The sequence below is a fragment of the Polyodon spathula genome, chromosome 25 (assembly GCF_017654505.1).
Source record: "Polyodon spathula isolate WHYD16114869_AA chromosome 25, ASM1765450v1, whole genome shotgun sequence".
Classification (NCBI taxonomy): Eukaryota; Metazoa; Chordata; class Actinopteri; order Acipenseriformes; family Polyodontidae; genus Polyodon; species Polyodon spathula.
The window spans coordinates 17,679,681-17,699,204 of record NC_054558.1 but is presented as its reverse complement, the minus strand read 5'-3'; the positions used below and the strand labels follow the sequence as shown (position 1 = coordinate 17,699,204).

Genomic DNA, 19,524 nt, shown 5'->3' with positions numbered 1-19,524 from the left:
GGTATATAAATGTATGTGTTTACACAGTAAACACATAGCCTTACTTTTTGTTTCAGTAAACTCGGGTGCGCCTACCAACTGTGAAAAGCAATACTACCCTTCAAAAATAAACAAAGCAAGCGGTAGGGGTTACTGCGTCAGCGATCCGGGATCCCAGTGTAAAATGCAATCAGCTGATCCAAGGTTTCCAAAAAAAAAAAAAGCGAAGCAGTGGAAAGGGGGGGGAATATATAGATTTCCGGATTATTTCTGGCCAATGAGCTGATTCCACATGCGTAGCAGCAGTGAGTGAGCAACATTCAATAAAACGAGTGGCGCTGCAGAGACTAGCCACTGACAAGAGCTGCAATATAGGGTTATCAGCAGAGCAGAGCAGAGACTGATGTAGAGAATAAAATCGGGCTTCTGCTGCAGACTGTGGGAAATAAATAGAACATTTTAGCACAGTGGCTCTGGGTCGTTTTAATTTCAGTCGATTCTTGAATTGGTACAGTAACAATTAAACAGGAATTGCAACTGTGAGGCGGGACGTTATTTTTTTTTTCGCTTTTTAAGTAAGTGTGTGTGTGTGTGTGTGTGTGTGTGTGACGGGGAGGGGGGGGTTCAGTCGGTCATTTTTTAGTTTGTTTCGCCGGGAGTTCAATTTATGTAAGCACATTCTGTTTAATTCGTGTTGCTTTTTCTCAAAGGAAAGGACTGCATTTTTTTTTTTTTTTTTTAAAGTGGAGGTCGTTAAAGACAAAGTCAAACTGTCTTGAGAAAAAGACGAAAATCAACCATGGAGAACGCTCACACAAAGACTGTGGACGAAGTTTATAACAATTTCAATGTGAATGAAAGCACGGGGTTGAGCCTGGACCAGGTGAAAAAGCTAAGAGAAAAATGGGGACCGAATGGTATGTGATCTGTGCATTTCATTTTCATAGTTTTAATAAAAATGATGGCTCATGTACGCAGGGCTAGGCCTGTGTCAAAACAGTAACCGGCGTGCACAAATATGAACAGCAAAAATGGCTGACGTCACGACCTCGTGGTTTTTAAACAAGTTTACCTTCTGACGACAACTTAGTAGCTTTGTGTATTTCTTGAGTTTTAGACATTTTTAGTTTCGGGGTAGCCGGGGAACAGGCCCTTTTTTTCCCCCAAATTTTTGTTTCTGTTCACCAAGTCTGTAATGAAGCATACACGGCTCGCAAGCGTGATTTCTTGCTGTAAAAAGTTCAAAATAGTTGGGGATTGAGTCGCCAGGAAGTAAAAGTGAAATCGTACCTTTTATTCTTAGTGTTTGGTGGTAAAAAAAATAAATAATAATAAACGTCTTTAAAATTACACATTGGGGTCTCCGTGTGGTCCAGCATACACGTGAGTGATGACATGGCCTTACCGGTGCATTATGCAACATCATCGTCAAATCACCGTGCTCGGGTGATCTAACTAACTGTGCACCAGTTGTGAAGAAAAGCTTCAGTTTGTTGGAAACACGGCCTATTAAATTAGTTTAATATAAATGTGTAACCAGGAACTGAGGTATTCATTTAAAACGAGTCACACTAACTTGTACTAAGTTAATCGTCGAGCTACTAAATGCACACGGATACCGTTTCAACAATTACATTTGATATCATCTGAACTCTATTGTATGCAATAGGTTAGTTGTGTGAATGACTTGTTTGTACCGTAGCCTCTAGATTACGTCACTAACTATCCTTTTGTCTTCTGGCATGTTCCGTGGAAACCCGAACCTTCTACAGAGTTACCAGCAGAGGAAGGTAAGCTTCGCCACTTCAGGAATCTACATTACTGTTTTTATTTCTGTATCCAATCAATCTGTCGATCTCCTGTATCTGTCTGTGGTGATTAGAAAGTAAGTTTACCACATATTGTGATATGGTGCGTGGATGTGGTGAACATACTTTCTACTCCCCCTGTGTATCCATCTCATTGCTGTCCTAATGGACATCTGTTACCCTTTCCACAGGAAAATCTGTGTGGGAACTCATACGTGAACAGTTTGAAGACTTATTAGTCAGAATTCTCCTGTTGGCAGCGTGTATATCTTTTGTAAGTATGATCCACGGTTGCTTACTCTTTCCCTATGTAATAAAAACAAGATTAAGTGTGAGGTCCTAGTTTATTAAACAGTGTTTAACAAACACCTCTCAACTTATTGTTGCCGCTTTCTTGTGGGGATGGATCTGTGTTTTGAGGGATGGGAGTTGTGTGTGTGTGTGGTGTATGTGACCCGCTTGTAATTTAAGATTAGCAAGGTTAGCCTGGGTAAGGAATGGCAGTTTGTCAGTGTCTCTTCAGTATGCAATTGAAGATGCCTATTAAAGGGGGTGTTAAACACTTGACACTAAGTATTTGTTTTAAATGGACAGCCTGTCTGAGGTTAAAATATAAGATCATAAGTCTGAAATAGCTGAGAGACTTGCTATCCTTGTGTGGAATAGTGTCAACAACACTGATGTGTGTATTGAATTACAACTGGGCAACTTGTATGAAACGTGTTTAAAGATTCCCATGGCCTTAAGGAAGTGCAGTTTCATGAGTTTAGCAGAGTATTACTCCTCGCAAGATGCAGCTTATAGAAAATAGTCTGCTGAATTCTTGCTGAAACATTAGTGTGTTGCAAATGGGTTTTCGGGGACTATATTCATTTATTGTATAGTGCTCGCTGGCATCAAATGTGGCACAGAACACCATTAAAGAAGCTGTTGTGTCCAGTAGCTTGAAACTCAGTTTTTGCCAGATGCAGGTGTGCAATTCCTGAAATCCTCCAGTTGGTGTCCAAAGAGAATTCCAAATGGCTGGGAGTATTCCTTAGATAATGGTTAACTGTACTGGTAAATCACGTGACAGGCTAACTATCTTTTAAACCTTGAGATTATTGCTATACAGTAACTAAACTATGCACTACTTGTTCATCATTGTGCAAGGATTTCATTAATATTTTAATGAGGGTGTGCAAATTAACTTTAAAACGTGAAGCTTGAGTCAGCTTGGCTATAAATATCCTAACTTGTGAAGGGGAGGGGGGAAATGTGTCAGGCATTAGTACAAACTAGGCTATGTGAAACAGCCCTAATTTCATGCCGTATGTCAACACTAAAACCAAAGCAAAAATTGTGAGGGTTACAGAAAATCAGATAAATTTAGTTTTCAAAGATAAACTGTCTTCTCTTCTGATAGAGATGCACATGTATCTGGAGGGCTGCATGCCATTCTTTAGCACTGAGAGATGACTGTCCGTCTGTATGTAGGCATAAGTACGTATTTACAGAATGTCCCACTTTTGTCACATTTGTAGCACAAAGCCACAATAACTGGTGCTCAGAATAGTATTCCAGTTGTCTCACCCCCACCCTCTTCATAGTAGCAAGACCCTGACAGTAACAGGAGCGATGACTGTAGAGGGGGCACCACAATTGTCCACATTTGGGCAATGACCTTCAGTGGGTACATTGCCCATGTGGCAACTTGCTACTGTTTGATTTGAGGACTTCTAGAACAGTAGTTGACCTAAAGACAGTGCTATAGTAGTGCATCCAAAAGAAAAATGATTTGTGGTTGATCTTTATGCTGCGTGACTGTGCAAATAATGTATAATTATTGCTGAAGCTAAAGCTGGTATGCAAAGTGCTGCCTTAAGCATGCAAAGCTGAAACCCACGTTTTCATCGGATAGATTGTTTTGCTAAAAACATGCACGGTAGATTGCAGGAAGAAAATGCATTTTCTAGTGCACTTCACACAAAACTCAGTAATAACCAGTACCTGATATCCATTTGGTAATGTAAAACCAGTCTGAAAGCTGCACAGAAACCAATCAAAACTTGGGAACTGTATCTGGTACACTTGTCAACAACAGAAAGGATTGCACAGGGAGCAATCTATCTATAAACTTTCACAGATGTTGTAATTCATGCTGCAAAGTGGCAGCAGTCTATAATACTATACTGCCATATACCCAGTTGAGCAAAAAGACCTCGTTGATATCTGTCATCTTGATATGGATCTTCTTTGACCTTTTTGTGTAGTATCTGGTTGCTGATTGACTTGTAGAGTGCAGGTGGAACCAGTGACAGCCAGAAAAAGCTTAATGTCCCTAATTAATTTATTGCCAGTTAAGCGACAGGTTTGTTATGGGGGCTGTCCACTCGATCTAACCAGATCTCATTTTGTATTCGGATGGACCTTGGATGAAAGTGACGCTTGATCCACTTCAATAATCTGGAACTGTGCAGTCCTGTGGTAATTTATTCCACATATGGTGTATGTAGTTCATTCACTGTGACCTACGTTGTGTTGACAGAGGGCATGCTGCATCTTGGAAACCAGCTGTCTTGATTGTGATGAAGTAATGCACCCATGACCGTTTGTTATGAAATGCTATTCTACACAGCGTGCGTGAGGGCCAAGACATTGCTGTTTAGCACCAAATGGTGGTTTTGTTATACTGACTTTTTTTTTTTTTTTTTTAACAGGATTGATTTTTGTTTTTGTCACGCATGAGTTTAGCTTGAAGCATGGCTGGAAATCGGCTTCCTTGTAATTACCGGTGTCCACTATAATTCATTGACGTGAAAGTCCTTTTAGGTGGTTTTGGTAATGCAGATCCTGGTATCCCCATGTTTTAATGGTAATGTTTGAATTAAAGACTTTCAGACAGTGCTTTAGTAAAGCAACAAAAAAACATTATTTAAACAGTGGTCTATATGTGTTTAACTTGATTTTTCTCTTTTTATTCACTGAACTCCTTGCCAGTAGGGATGTGTATGGGTAGTTTATGTTAATGTCAAGTATAATGGCCAGTGCTTCAAGCCTTATTTGTACTTCCAATGACTTTTTTTTTGTGCGTAATCAGCAAATATTTAACTGCAATTAAATAAAAAAATATATATATATTAGCATTAATCCCTTTTTATTTGAATCATACATTAATTAAATCACCTTGTACATTTCTAATGTAACTTGGCTGCTTTGTGCTTCTGTTATGGAAAGTCTACTTGCCACCGAATAATGGAACTTGAAAGCACTAAGCAACAGACAAGACCCCTGCACGAACTGTAGTGGATGGTGCGGATTCCATTAGGGTATAACCTTTAAAATAAACGGCAGGATACAGCATTTCTTTTTGAGTTCGGTTGGGAATCTGTCTTGTTTCAATGCAAGTTCAGCTTGCCGAAGTAGCTGTAATTTGTAATGTCGATCTGGATGTCTTCCTGAATAGCCATAATGCTTCTGATCAGCAACAGGTCTGATGCTTTTTGCATTCAGTGCTAACGATACGAATACAGTCTCTTTATTTTGTATTGATTTATTTATTGTGTGCATGCCTGTTGGCTTGTGGCTCTACCTGCCATTGATTCATTCTTTGCTGCCCTCTACTTGCTTTTTGTCCTTGAGGGGTTCAATATTATAAAAAAAATTGAATGCTGTAGTTGTGGATGCACACTGTTTTAACCCAAAGAATCTCTTATTTTTCAGCCGATTAGGGGTTCTGGTTCTGTATTTTAGTAAGCGTGCATTAGCCTGAGTGACAGTGCTGCTTATTTGATTGATTTAAACAAGCCCCAAAATGGTATCTATTTCACTAGCCCAGAAAGGCTTCATTTCCTTTCAATAGCTGCAGTGCTGCATCTCTCTTTCGCTCTCCACACTTAGTAATGTAGCTAGGTACTACTAGCTTTTGACCCCTAAAGTTTGCATTTAAAATCAACACACTTTTTTTTTTTTTAAAATATTCTCTCATTTGTGCTTGCAAATGTTTTTTTTGTTTTTTTTTAAACAATAAATAAAGCTTGTTCTATTTGAAGGGTGCTTTGAATAAAATTGAACAACTCTTAAGCTTGTCCAACATATTTGTAAACTTGAAGCATGTTTTATAATAACTGTGCAAGGAACCATTAATCTAGGTGGAATATCATAATTGGCATGGAGCCAGCTGGATGAGTCACCTGTAAGCGAAGGGAATGATATGGGGTGATCTTTTGTATTTCGTTAGTGAAGGTGAAACTAATCTTTTTTTTTTTCTTTCTCTAGGTATTGGCCTGGTTTGAGGAGGGGGAAGAAACAATCACAGCTTTCGTGGAGCCTTTCGTAATCTTACTTATTCTAATAGCCAATGCCATCGTGGGGGTGTGGCAGGTAAGGAGACAGCCTCAATAGACCATTCTCTTGGGCAAAAGGGCACCATGGGCTCTCTGACATCATTTGGGGATGTGTGCTGCTAGCGACTGTCTGTGAATGCAGAGAAACCTATTTATTTATTTAAACCTGCTTGCGTCGCTTGCTCAGGCATGGAATCTTAAAGCAAATTCATTTCATTACATTTTTTGTATGTATATTTAGACTACGCTGTGTGTCTCTTGTTCCCCCTCCAAATTATAGTTTGTAACCCACTATTGCTCATTTATGTGAATAAGATGGGTTTAACTTCAGGAAAAGTTTGGTACTGCAGCGGCAAGTAAATGCTGGCGCACTAACTGCTTGAGTTTTCATATGAGCACGCTTCATTTTAATTGTCTTGGATGATGAAGTGTAGAACTAATTAATAGTAATTGATGGTACTACAGAAAACCAGTAAAACAAGTAGTATGTAACTCCCCAAAATAAATAATTTTTTTAGCATTGAGGGTTCAGTAATATGACATTAACAGTAGTATTCAAATATAGAAGTAAGTTTAGACATCAATGAGGCACAAAATAAAATGTTAGTCTACAAAGGCACATGTTCTTAAAAAAATTTAAAAGACAATTTGACTTAGACATGCCATTGAAAACACCCCGACTTTGAACAACAAATACATGTGTGTGTTCAGCATTGTTATGTTTGTCTCGCAAACAAGTCCATGGTTTTACGTAGTACAAAGTGAGGATTTCCCAAATTCTTCTGGAGGCTTACTGTGCTGTAGCATTAGTTTTATTTAACTTTCTTTTCTCGTTTTGAGCACACTTTTGAAACACCTACTTATGTGCTTGCAGAGTAGCAGAGTTTCCAAGGAAACATAGGCAGGTACTGTACCCTAGATAGTAAGACCTCATTAGAACAGATCGCTAAGGAGTAGAAGGGCATCGCAAAGTCACTTCAGCACAGCTTTTCCAGTTCTCCCGAAATACAGTAATCTGCACATATCTCAATGGGGGATTACAAAAGAGTTCTGAAAATAGAACAGCAAATTGGGTCATTGACTGGGGTTTTTTTTTTTTTTTTTTTTTTTTTTTTTTTTTTTTTTCCCAATGTGTTGCTATGAAACCAATTTCCAGGCTTTTGTTAGAGAGGAGAGATTAATTATTTTCTTTAAGTAGTGTCCACTTGAGGACTCTAGTCAGGTTCTGTAAAGCAGCAGTAGTTAGTGTTTTGTGCTGACAGCTGATTTTTATTAAACACCATGACTTGTAAAGAAAATTGAGATGTTTTTCTAAGCATTTATGTTTTGAATTTGAAGAAACTTTCCTTTATTTACCCCAAGAACTTAAATTGTGCATGTGTGCGAATTCTCCCATGCCCTTGTATTATTTCAAAATAAGTTTATTTATATATATTTTAGCTTAAAGAGCCAGCTGCCCATATACAAAATTAAAAAATAAATCTCTAGATTACTGTAAACCTAATCCTTTAGTCATCTGGGAGAAGAAACCTGGCAGTGCTAAATGAGATTGGGAACTAAGATCACACCTTTTAAACTGAATGACAAACAGCAAATCACAACTTTTATCATGGATGTGGAGACTTTGCCAGTTAATCATAAAGGCAAAAGGGACCTCTATGAATGCTGTGACATTGTTGTAACATATTCAAGTAAACACTTTGAAGTGCTATGTATTAAAATCAAGCTGATGGGGTGGAAAAGCTCCAGTTGTGTTATATACAGTAACTGAGTGTTACACAGTACATTTTAATACTGTCCCAGCAGCATTGCTTTCACTTGGGTAATCGAGCAAACAACTGTGTACTTGTTTTGTGTGACTGACATTTCAGACAAAGATCTCGGAATCCAAGTTGGCATGGCTGCAGGTCATTTGACATCTAGGACTGTCTCTCTTTTTTAATGTGCCTGGTTTTAACTACAGCTTCACAACAGTACACACACCCACACATTCAAAAAGCAACTTCCTAGTTATGAGTAGGGAAGACTTTTTTATTAAGTTTGCTTTTGAGTGTTTAAGTTGTTGGCACAGTCTGGCATTCATCAAGACTAGCATTTGTCTTTTCAGTGAAACACAGACCTGGTTAGCGCTTCTATAGTCACAGGTGATGTTAGTGTAAGAACTGCACAAGTGATGACTCATTGGGCCATTCTTAATAGACTTCACTGCAGACTTTATTTTCCACACTGGAGCTAGTGGGGTTAACTTTGGACAATTCCACCCCTTGATCCGTCACTTCATTTTAGATAGATGGGTCAGTTTTTAAGGGAATGTTCTCAATGGATAATTAAGAAATGGGTATGTTTCAAAGCCTTGTCTAAAAGCATTTTATAGCACACAAAGGGGTTTGACTGCTGCATTGTACTCTGCTTTTATTACCTGGGTTGACCCGGTTGCAACAACAGTGCTAGAAATAGATACCTGTAATGGGCTTAGCTTTCTCACTCTGCACTGATTCCGGATGGTTTTAAAGAAAAGAGAAAAATTGACCTTTTTATTCTATGTGTGGATTGGAGAGGAGCTTTTGCATACTCAAAGCAGTGATATGAAATGTCTCAACCCTCTCTAGACTGGGGTACACAAACGTGTATTTTCCATAAGATCCAAAAGACTGCTGTATACGTATGTTGCGGTACACCTGAAACTTTTTTGATGTTTTCATAAACCTGTAATGCAGTCAGATCTAGAGTATTTTATTATATTCTCTTGTTTCTAGGAATTGGCTATGCTTATTTAAATTGTGCTAGTGTAGTGTAAAAGTCCTGGACAGGTGTGTTAACCTAGTTAAGGGGTTCAAATCAAAAATATTAATTCTTTTGTACAAATTGATTTTGCATCTTTTGCATGAACATGGTATGTTGCCAGATACTGTATGTATAGTATATATAACACTTATGTGGTTTGACCCAGCAAAACTCAGTACATATCCAAGCAGAATGATTTATTTTCCACTGCCGCTGCTTGGAGTTGTGCAGTTCTGTTTTAACTCAGTGTTGGAATCCTGCTGTTTTAGTACCGTGGGGTGCTCCAGTATGCGTGGCATATCCTTCAGGAAATGGAGAATGTCTGGCTGGTCAAGGGGGTGTGAAGTGCTGTGTCAGAACCACACTGCAATATGTGCCTTTTTGAAGTGTTTGCTTGTTGCTGAGAGATAACACACAGGCTTGCCAGCTTTATTTACTGGATAACAAGAGGAGGGCTGTACTTGCAATGCATTTGAAACAGTATAGGGAAGGTATGGCGGTTTACTGCAGTAGGGATATAGTTTTGGATTTCTAGACTCCTTTGTGCAGGTATCCCAGTGTGCATACAATAAGTCCCAAACAGGATCATTGTGCTGGGCTTGTGCTAACAGGAAAGTCCTTTGCCTAGGTCTAAGCAAAGGTTTTATGTCAAGTTGTCTGCCTGTTTCCATGCTACTTGACAGAACCAGACTACAATCTTTGGCATAACTGGAATAGGAACTGGAGAGGGCAAAATCCATGACTGTTTGAAGAGTACACAGTCTGCAGCATGTATAGTATAGCATGTGTAGTGTTTTTAATAGAGCTGCTGTTGGGTTGGAAGGTCTCTTTCAATGCAGACACTAATTCTAAGATTAATTAACCTTTGAAAGCCATAGTTATCCAGCATAGCAGTTTATTAGTTAGCCTGCAGATAAATTATTAGCCGTGTTAAAGGACACTGTTTGCTAAACCAACAAATCCACTTTAAAAAAGCCTGCACATGGGTAGTTTTACTCTGTATCATTTTATTAAAACTGGGACCTGTGTCCTTTTTGACTTTTGATTTATTTATTGATATATATATATATATATATATATATATATATATATATATATATATATATATATATATATATATATATATATATATACATACATACATATTTTAATAATGGAGATGCAAACTACATAAGTTTGGAAATTTATTTAGCTGTGAACGATGTAGTTTTGTAGAGCGGTTTTTGTTCTTTGTTTTAAAATTTGGAAATAGTCCTGTGAACCGGATCCCAGTAACGCAAAACAAAAGTATAGGATCGGTGGGCTTGTTGTGCAACTGGGACAAAGCTTGAGGCAACTGCACTTCCATAAAAAAGAAAAATAGGGGAAAGTTCTGTCAAAACCAACAAGTCGTTTTGATATCATACTTAACATTCCACTGTGAGAAAGCAGAGGGTTGCTTATTATAGAAATTCAACTTAACCCTTAGAGGTCCCCTTTTTTCAGCTTTATTTGGCTCCTATTGGTCTCACTCGGCCATTGAAAGGTTTTTTCTGCTCTTTCCGGAGAAAAGACCAGTGCTCGACGTCTTTTTGATGTCGGACAGGGTCCGTCATAGGACCGCAAAGGGTTAAGGGATTTCAAAGACCCTTGTATTTCATAGCATCAGTAGATGCACATTTCCAGGTGTTTATCTCTTGGGTGCAATTCTTGCAGTTGCTTAATGATGTAATTATTCCTTGTTGCTAGAAATAATAATACAATTACATTTAAAATTAATACATTTTAAATATGTATCTGATTTTTGAAACCGCCATGCTTTTTCAGGAGGCTAGACAGCCCTTCCACTTATGATTACTGACTAGTTTTCCTGGCTTTAACTTTGACCTGGCTTTGTCTGTTCTGCTCCTGGCTACTTTGCCTGTGAACCCTGGCCCTTGTTGGCACCTCGTTGAAATTTCCCCACAATCCCCCAGCTCCTCTGGCTGGGAAAGCAGGACTACAGGAGGTTACAGGCTTCGTTTTGACCTTGCTTGTTTATGAAGGCAGGAGGGCAGGAGACCTTGTTGCTGGGAGAGTGCTTGTGGGTATGCTGGAACAGCCTGGCACTTGGTAGACTCTTTGGGGATGTGAACATTGCCTTTTGGCACAGAAATGGCTATAAATAATGCTTAATCTTCTTGGAGAAAGTATTCATTTTCGGATTGTAAGATTTGATGTGCATTACGACAGCAAGCGTCAGGAGCCATTAGTGAATATAGAAGGTGTCATCAATTCATCATAGCCTAAGGGTTGGTTCATACTTCTGTCACAGATAAATGTAATGCATTCAGGTGCAGACAACTATAAAGGGGGTCTTACTTTCAGGCATTCAGTTGAGTGCTTTTGAGCATCTTAATGTTTGTTTTCTTAATTGTTCAACAGGAAAGAAATGCTGAAAATGCTATTGAAGCCCTCAAAGAATATGAGCCCGAGATGGGAAAGGTTTACCGGCAGGACAGGAAAAGTGTCCAGAGGATCAAGGCCAAAGATCTTGTTCCTGGAGATATTGTGGAAGTAGCCGGTAAGAGACTAACGCTTCATTTTCGTAGGTGTCGAAGAGAATCCTGTAAAGCTTGGGCAAACTCTTATAAAATTTTACAATAATTCTATTTTAAAGACCTCACCCTAGCTATCTTGTTCTAGCCCTGTCAAAGTTCCTGCTCTGGCACATTTCAAGACCAAGAATACTTTTTTTTTTTTTTTTTGGACACAAATGTTCAGAGTGTTTGTTTAAGCTAAATTATTTTCTAGAAGTAGGCATGTTGACTTCTCTTGAAGATCTTTAAATAGAACGCATGTGAAATGTGCACCTAGTTGTGTGTTCAGGAGGGTATTTTAATAAGTGGGTTCTGGAAGTGCAGCGTGTCGGTGGTTTGCTGGTTTGTCTTTTGCTCATGTTTGCTAATTCTGTTGCTCACAAACTTCAAACCTGTTTTGTGCTATGATTATATCTGTCTGGAATCTGTGTTTTTAATCTGTGTTTGACTGTACCACTGACAGTTTTATACTGAATCTAAACAAGTCAAAAGGCTTGTATCTGTATCTTTCTAAATCTCTAAAATGTGTAGCTAGCTGAGCCGATACCCCAGTCGTTTTGCATCGGGAGCTGAGCGAATAGTCTCTGCTTTGTGTGACCCTCCCTCCCCCCAATTCCATTGCTGACGCAGATAGCCACGCACAAGCAGTCTAGAGGACACAGGGACAATCTTACACAAATGTGCTCTGCTGAAGGACTTCATGAACAGAATTTTAAACACTGTGCAGGATGTGGCTTGCATTCATAAATGGTGATCAGTGCTCTGTTTAGTCAGCACCCCCTCCACTAAGAAGATGTACCTGCAGCAACACGCATGCCATTGGATAGACAAACGAAATATATGTTGCATGCCATGAAAATTACTATAAGGGAAAAGATGCATATGTTTGGTAGCAAGTGCATGCATCACTGGTTATTGACGGGGTTACTATACTGGATATGTAAAACTACCTTTTTCTTTTATAACCTTGTCTTTTAAAATATGAGCATTTGTCATGTTTGTAATTATTTAAGCCATGCTAAATTTGGTGACTTTAAATATTTCACTTAATGAAGTAGGAAGTCCAAGAAAGGTGAAATTGTATTGGACAGTTTTATTATTCAGCGGTTTCATAATGAGGCTGAGTAGCTGCACAGTCCATATGAAGGAAATTGTTGAAAGCAGGAATCCGTGCTGAACAGTTCTGTGCAGGGATTCTCTGAGTTTCAGCTAAATGGACTCTGTTTTGGGTCTGTGTATTGCTCATATAGCTCACCCACTCTAGTAGTTTTTTTTTTTTTTTTTAAATACTGCTGCTTTCTGATCGATCCTGACACACAGTTGTGTTGGTGTGCCTGTTTCAGCTACTATTGAGAAAATGTTCTTTTAGTTTTAACCTCCTGTTTTTTTTTTTTTTCTTTTGAATGTAAAACTTGTAGTTCCATGCTGAAGCCACATTAAATGAAGCGCAGTCTGTGTCAGATTTACTTTTGGTGAGATCTCATTAAAGCTCTATATATACGTGTCACCGGGCCGAGTGGCTGGATTTGGCTTGCCAAAAAAGGATGATAAATACACCAGAATTAAATTGCAAAAAAAAGATTTATAGGAAACAAAAGAAAAACTAGAGAAAGACATATTCCATGTGTCTCTGCAAAAAAAATTTATTTATAGGAAACATGCATGCATCCTCCATCTGAGCATTCTCAGGACCTTATATATAACATAAACTTCCCATAAGGCAACTCTCATTTAAAGATACAGCTCTCATTTTTAAAAAAAATATACAAAATTGCTTCATTAACATCATCAAAAAGATATTTTGGCTAGACTCGCATCCATAAGGTTAACCATATACACTACAACAATATAAAGAAAAGTGCACTTCTAAATATTAGCTATGACCTTTAACCTCCAAGATCAGCAACCATTTTGTTTCTGCTGATGTGGCCTATCGGCCATCTTTTTATATGCTGAGGTATCACTGGCGGCCATCTTATACAATGCTGACCAGTTACTATTAGCAACAAGGATTTTTGCACACAAGTATGAATAATACAAGCTTTGGGTTTTTAATTATATTTTCTCTTTGCTTATGTTGCTCTCCAAGAATGGGGATACACTGCAGTGATTTAGGAAAATGGTATGTAAGAATTAATTCCTCATGCGTATCGCAGGCACGCACACATTCATACATGAAGGGAAGTAGGAAAGGTTCTTGGAATCAACAAAAATACCTTGATACTAAAATAAATTAAAAAGCCACCCTGTCACAATACACTTGCACAAAAAACATTTGTATTTTGGGCAATAATACAGCCGTCTGCAGAACCTGACTCAGCAGTTTCTCAGATTGATGCTAAAACAATGTACAGTGGGTATGTGTTCAGCAGGGCTTCCGTAGACCGGTAGGGAGGTTAGATTGGACAAAAGAGGTGGGGCGGCTGTTCAGATAGCTGTTTCTAATCTATGCCAAGCCATGTAGGTGCTGAAGAGCAAGTACAGTGCTGTGTCTCCTCCTGCCCTGTACACATGTCGGCGCTGTGTGGTGGGCTGCTCCCATTGTCAGCGGAGAGATGGCCTTATAGGGAAGTGGCAGAGAGCACCATGCACTGGGGTACAGCCCCTTGTCCAGGGATTTCAGACTATTTGGCACTTATACAGCCTGGAAAGTGTCTTATGTCACTTATGCAAGTATCGGAAATGGACAGGTGGTTGCTTGTCAGTTTTTTATTTTTTTAATAAACACTTTTAGATGCAGCAGTAATATACTGGGGTTAGACCAAAAAAACATTTTAACACTTGCTATATGTAGCACAGTTTGTTCTGTCTCTGGCATGTAACCAGGTTGTTCCAGAGAACAGGAGCATTTTACCCTTGAGGGAGGTCCTGCAAGTAAACATGACTTTGGGAGTTCCACTCTAATTGTGACAGGTAGAGGAAATTGCAGACCAAGTGGGTTTGGCCATAGAATGCTATGAGAAGGAACTGTTAAACTACACTTGACCTGTAAATACTGGACTGACCCTCATTTTACTGACAGTTGGTTAAATCTTAGTGGGGGCTACATGTTTAAAGCTGTATTTCATACTGCAGACAAAAGGACAATGCAACCGGAACAAAAATGCATAACTTAACTAAGAATGGAACCCAATTCCCAGATGCACGTAGTGGTACAACCAAAATATGCAGCAGATTCTACATTTTCTGAACTCCTGTGGCGACACACTAGGCGTGTTTTTGGATAATAGTGATTGGATATGCTTACGTTTGGTAGGGGTGCACCAATAAGATTTTTATTTTTATTTTTCCCCGATGGTGATCTACCCATGTAGGCCAATACTGAGAGGATACAGATTAATAAATACAGTGCAGGTAAACTACTAGAACAAGACATAGGGCCTATATTTAAAAACAAACAGGTATTGTTTACTTGTTGCATTTACTTCAGAAAATGAATACAAAGAGTAACGTGGTATTAACTTTCTGTCAAACATTGCGTATTATAACTTCGACCTATACTGTACAGTAGAAAAAAGAAAATTAGCTACGCAGTGTCAACTACAACACTGCTTCAAAATGCAGCCCAACTTAAATTATTAACTTAATCAAAAAAAATCTGGTTACAACATTGTCAGACTTGAATTTACTAAACAAGATGACACAGTAATAAATTTCACCTTCAAAAATGCCACCTACTACAACTGCAACAATGCAAATTAAGATAAACAGAGCAAGACAAACAAAAGGTAATTCCCACTTCACGTTTAAAGAGCCCACAACTCCTTGGAAGTTAGGGAGATTGTTGTCGTTGCTGCTTTGTTTTAAAGTGCTTTTCATTGAAACTGTTTACGGTCAAGGATTTGATCAAGTGAGCTATGAAGGAGGACTTGGGGGTGATGCCAAGCTGCCAAAGAGAGAGACGGAGCAGAGGCAGCTTTGTAACTAACCGCGCATCTATGCAGCATTTGAACAATAATTTGCCTGGTTAATACTATTTTCTTACGTTAGTCTGATAACTGTATAGGCTACATGTACTCTAAACTATGAATAATAATAACTTAGCATCAGAATAATATTCTGCTCACAGTTCCTCGTTGGATTTAATGTAGCATCAAGTGTGCATTCTGCACAACTGGCTATCCCGTTTTGACCGCATGTTACACAGCATTGAGAAAATGAGGGTCAGTGTTCTTGTGTCATTTTTAGTAAGCGCGTCTGACCAAACATTCAGTTCTGTGCTGGAAGAAGTTCAAGCATGATTATTGGTGTATGTTATCGGCTAAAATAACAGAAACTACCAATAGCTAATTTGTTTTTTTGCCATGCCGATAGGCTACCGATTATCGGTGCACACCTACTAATTGAGTAGAAGTGGAATTTGATGGATAGGAAAGAGGTAGTTTTTCATCCTGAAGCAAAACCAAGGGCACCCTCAGGAAAAACAGTATTCTGCTTTGAAGTGTTAAAGTTGTCTTTCTCTAGAATGTTTCCCTGAGAAACTGCCCTGCGAGTATCTCTCTTTTCTTTTCCATTAGAACTGATGTCCAAGCAGCTGCCAAGAACTAGGCTTGCTCTATGAATCCTGCTGGCAACTTGCCAGTGACCAGGCCTGATCTCGATCTCGGGGGAGAGCGAGCGTGTCCCGTCCCCAAAGTGAACTTGTCCTTTTTGATGTTTCTCTTCCTGTATTCATTTTAGTGTATTAGACCAGTTATACCGTTTAGAACAATGGTATATAATCTTTCTATAAACCATTTGAAGTGTGACGGTATTGGATATTTCAGCAGTTATATAATCTGTGTTCTAATACCTGCAGTGGCTGCTAAAGACAGAGGGAGGGGAAAGTTATTTCAAAGCCTGAGCTTCTGGAAACAGGATGTGATGAAGTGGAGACCAGCAGATTGATCAGATAAATAGTTTGTTCAGCAGATGGCTGAACTTGCTTGCTTTTAATAACCAGGTCTAGATTTTTGTGGCTATTTCTCATGAACTGCAGTAAAACTCTCCACCCAGTTAATCAAATGTGCACTGATGTGTTCTGTTGAAGACTCTTTATTCTTGAAGGCTGTTTCACTTGGCGTGAACACATTGCTTTTGTTTAATCCTATTCAGGTTCTTCTAAAAGCTGAGCGAGAATGTTTATCTGAGGTACTGGGGTCAATTTTTAAATGGTTGGTTTCGCAGACCTTGGTTAACATTAATATTGAACTACCTAATGTAAACTTAGGCAAGGCAGTCCGGGATTAGTGCTAATCTGTGTCTGTGAAACCAGTCTGTTCTAGTTCATATGGCAGTGGTTGGTCGTTCAGACTGTGTTTCTCAGCAATTTAATCTCTATTCTGCCCGAAAGCAAAGTCCAGACGCAAGCTGGGTGTTAAGAGAACAATTCCTTGAAAGAGACACATCTAGTCGGCTTATCTTTCACTGGAGTGAGTGTAACCACTGGATTTTTAAATTATTTTTTTTTTAATATTTTTTTATATCGCTATATATATATATTATATATATATATATATATATATATATTATATATATATATTATTTTTTTTTTTTTTTTTTTTTTTTTTTTTTTTTTTTTTTTTTTTTTTTTTTTTTTTTTTTTCTTTTTTCGCTCATGTTTCTCAGTTTTTTGTCCGAGGGGCTAGCTGTGGTTATAGGTGTCCTACCTCCTCACCCTTGGGCAGGTGTGTGTGATTTTTAGTTTAGAATAAACAAATGGATGTATGTGGGTTTTTTTTGTGTTTTCTTTTATGGCAATTTAAAAACTGCCATAGGTTTTAATTTTTTCCTTATTTATTTAAGGAGCATCACAAGCTGTTCATGTTTATTGTGCACATGATTTCTGTTAAATAAAAATGTTTTTTCTTTGCTTGCAGCTTGTAGCTTAGTCTAGTGTATATTTATATCTCAAAGGGAGAGTTTTGCCAGCAGTAATTTTACAATGTGGCATGCTCAGCTTGGCTGGAGTGCTCGTTTTTGAAGAGCAGGACAGGCCTGCGATAGCACTGAAAGGTCGCATGGTTCCTTTGTGGCTGGTATGCTGTTGTCGGCTATAATAGGCAGCCTGGAGGCAGGATGGAGCAGAGCAGATTCTGGAGCGCTGTGTTCTGGGATTCAGAACATGCCTGCCTGCTGCTTTTTAAATAGAATGAGGGCTTCAGCAGGGATTTGCTTATCACAGCCGGTGTTGATTGTCACCGAGCTTCTGCTTTTTTTTTTTTTTTTTTTTCTTCAAGACCACTCTATTCTAAACCAGGGATAGGAATAAGACAACTCTTGCTTGGCAGTTTCACCAATTCCAGGTTTTGATACAAGCTTGATCAGCCCCAGTGTATAGGGTTATAAGCTCAAGTGTGTCTGATTTAAACAGATAGTAAAATGAGGAATGGATCAAACTGCTATGCAATTCAGGTCTTGCTTCCATCCCAGTAAACTGGTGTGTGTGTGTGCTTGGCACCAAGTGCTTGGTTACTGTAAATCCAAGATACCTGCTTTTTATTAATTTTCCACATTTAAACATCATTTAAACAGATTATTACCTACCCCCAGAAAGAAAGAAATTCCTAATGTGATATGCTGCAAGCACATTTCATTCTTGCATGGTCTTGCTTGATTTTGCTGTGAAAAAGATAATGCTGCATAATAGATACTAGAAGTAGTAGTAGAATTCCAGATTTCCTGAAACATGTGCCTGTTTCACAAACAAAAGAAAGTAACAACGATTGTAACACACCTGGATTAGTTTTAATGTCATTTTTGCTCCTTTTTCAATTTAAGGGGTTTCCTTTAAATTGGCTTGTGTGTTCTGCTCTTACGTATGGATTGAGTGGATTAAAGCCAGCAATAGAAAAATGAACTGGCCAAGTTAATTCCAGTCTAACAACCCATGCATTTAATTTATATTTATATCTCAGGAAGTGTTCGCAAACTTAAGGAAGTGCCTGTTTAGCTTCACGGCTGAAAAAGTACGATAAGGTTTTTTTGGGTTTTTTTTTCTTAATAGGTTGGGCAATGCTTTCATGAAGTTGCTAAATATAAATGCCTACATGAAATAACTATTTTATTTTATGTATTGTAAATATAAAAACAAGAGTATCAAACTAAAATTGCCTTAGCAATTTAAACACTGCTGTGTACTTTACTCAAACTGACTGCTACAGCCAAATGAATGGTTGATATGGTAATGTAAATAGTACCACAGGGGCCTTATAGCTGTGGTGACAGCACAGTAATATATTTTAGTAGATGAGGTAGCTTATGTAACAGGCTCTCGACATTGCAAATGTGATTGCTCAGATTACACAACTACAGGTGAATACTCTCCTGGCAATGACTGGCTTGTTCATACAAGTTAAGTAGTCATCAGTAACAAAAAAAGATGCTGAAATGTAATAATAAATGAGTCTAGTGTTATGGCTGCTCTGCTGTTGACAGGGTGGAAAACACTACATCCTGCTTTCAGGGACTGACAAAAGCCCTGCCGATCGCAGTCTTGTGGTATTAGTTTGCTGTTAGCGTGGAAGTGCAATCGCTCAAAACCAGCTGCTGTCTTGTGTCCACATTTAAACCTGATCACAGCATCGGGAACATATTCAAATAGTTTTCCCATTTTTGGCCTTGCTCATTGTTTGTGTAATGCTATTCTCACTGCTCAAGGGCACAGTGGCTCGGATTAGGGTTCAAGTTCTGCCCTGAAAGGGTATTTGACAGTTAATGTTCTGGTTTTCCTTTTTTGCATGCGCGTGGTTGATTAATTAACGTCGCAGTTCATGTGCAAGGTTATCTTGTCGGGTTAATCCTCTTTTGACTAAGTTGCTGTTGTCAATAACCATTTTCAGCGTGCCCGGATTTATTAAAAATGAAAGGTAAATCACTAAACGTGATGCGAGTTCGGATCTCCTTTTGCTTTGCTCTCCTGATTTTTTTTTTTTTTTTTTTTTTTTTTTTTTTTTTTTTTACCAGATGAAAGGCACTGAGTTTAAAGAAGCAGATCTGTTCCTGCTATGTCTAGTCTCAACACTGACAGACACTTCTTACATCTGCATGTGTTGTTTATGTTGTAAAAATGTAATGGGTACATGTAAGTAG

General features: G+C 38.5%; 1 protein-coding gene across 3 annotated transcripts in view; it reads left to right on the top strand.

Annotated features, from left to right (window-relative positions):
* Positions 1-317: 317 nt before the first annotated feature.
* LOC121300218 (sarcoplasmic/endoplasmic reticulum calcium ATPase 2) overlaps positions 318-19,524 on the top strand; it is a 36,081-nt gene continuing 16,874 nt past the window's right edge. For 2 of the 3 annotated variants that reach the window (XM_041228714.1, XM_041228711.1), the window contains exons 1-5: positions 590-896; positions 1,752-1,769; positions 1,979-2,061; positions 6,045-6,149; positions 11,300-11,438. In XM_041228714.1, the coding sequence (XP_041084648.1) occupies positions 779-896; positions 1,752-1,769; positions 1,979-2,061; positions 6,045-6,149; positions 11,300-11,438 (463 nt within the window). In that variant the 5' untranslated portion in view covers positions 590-778. Of the gene's footprint in view, positions 555-589; positions 897-1,751; positions 1,770-1,978; positions 2,062-6,044; positions 6,150-11,299; positions 11,439-19,524 lie in introns of those variants that run through there. The other variant, XM_041228713.1, reaches the window with a different exon arrangement.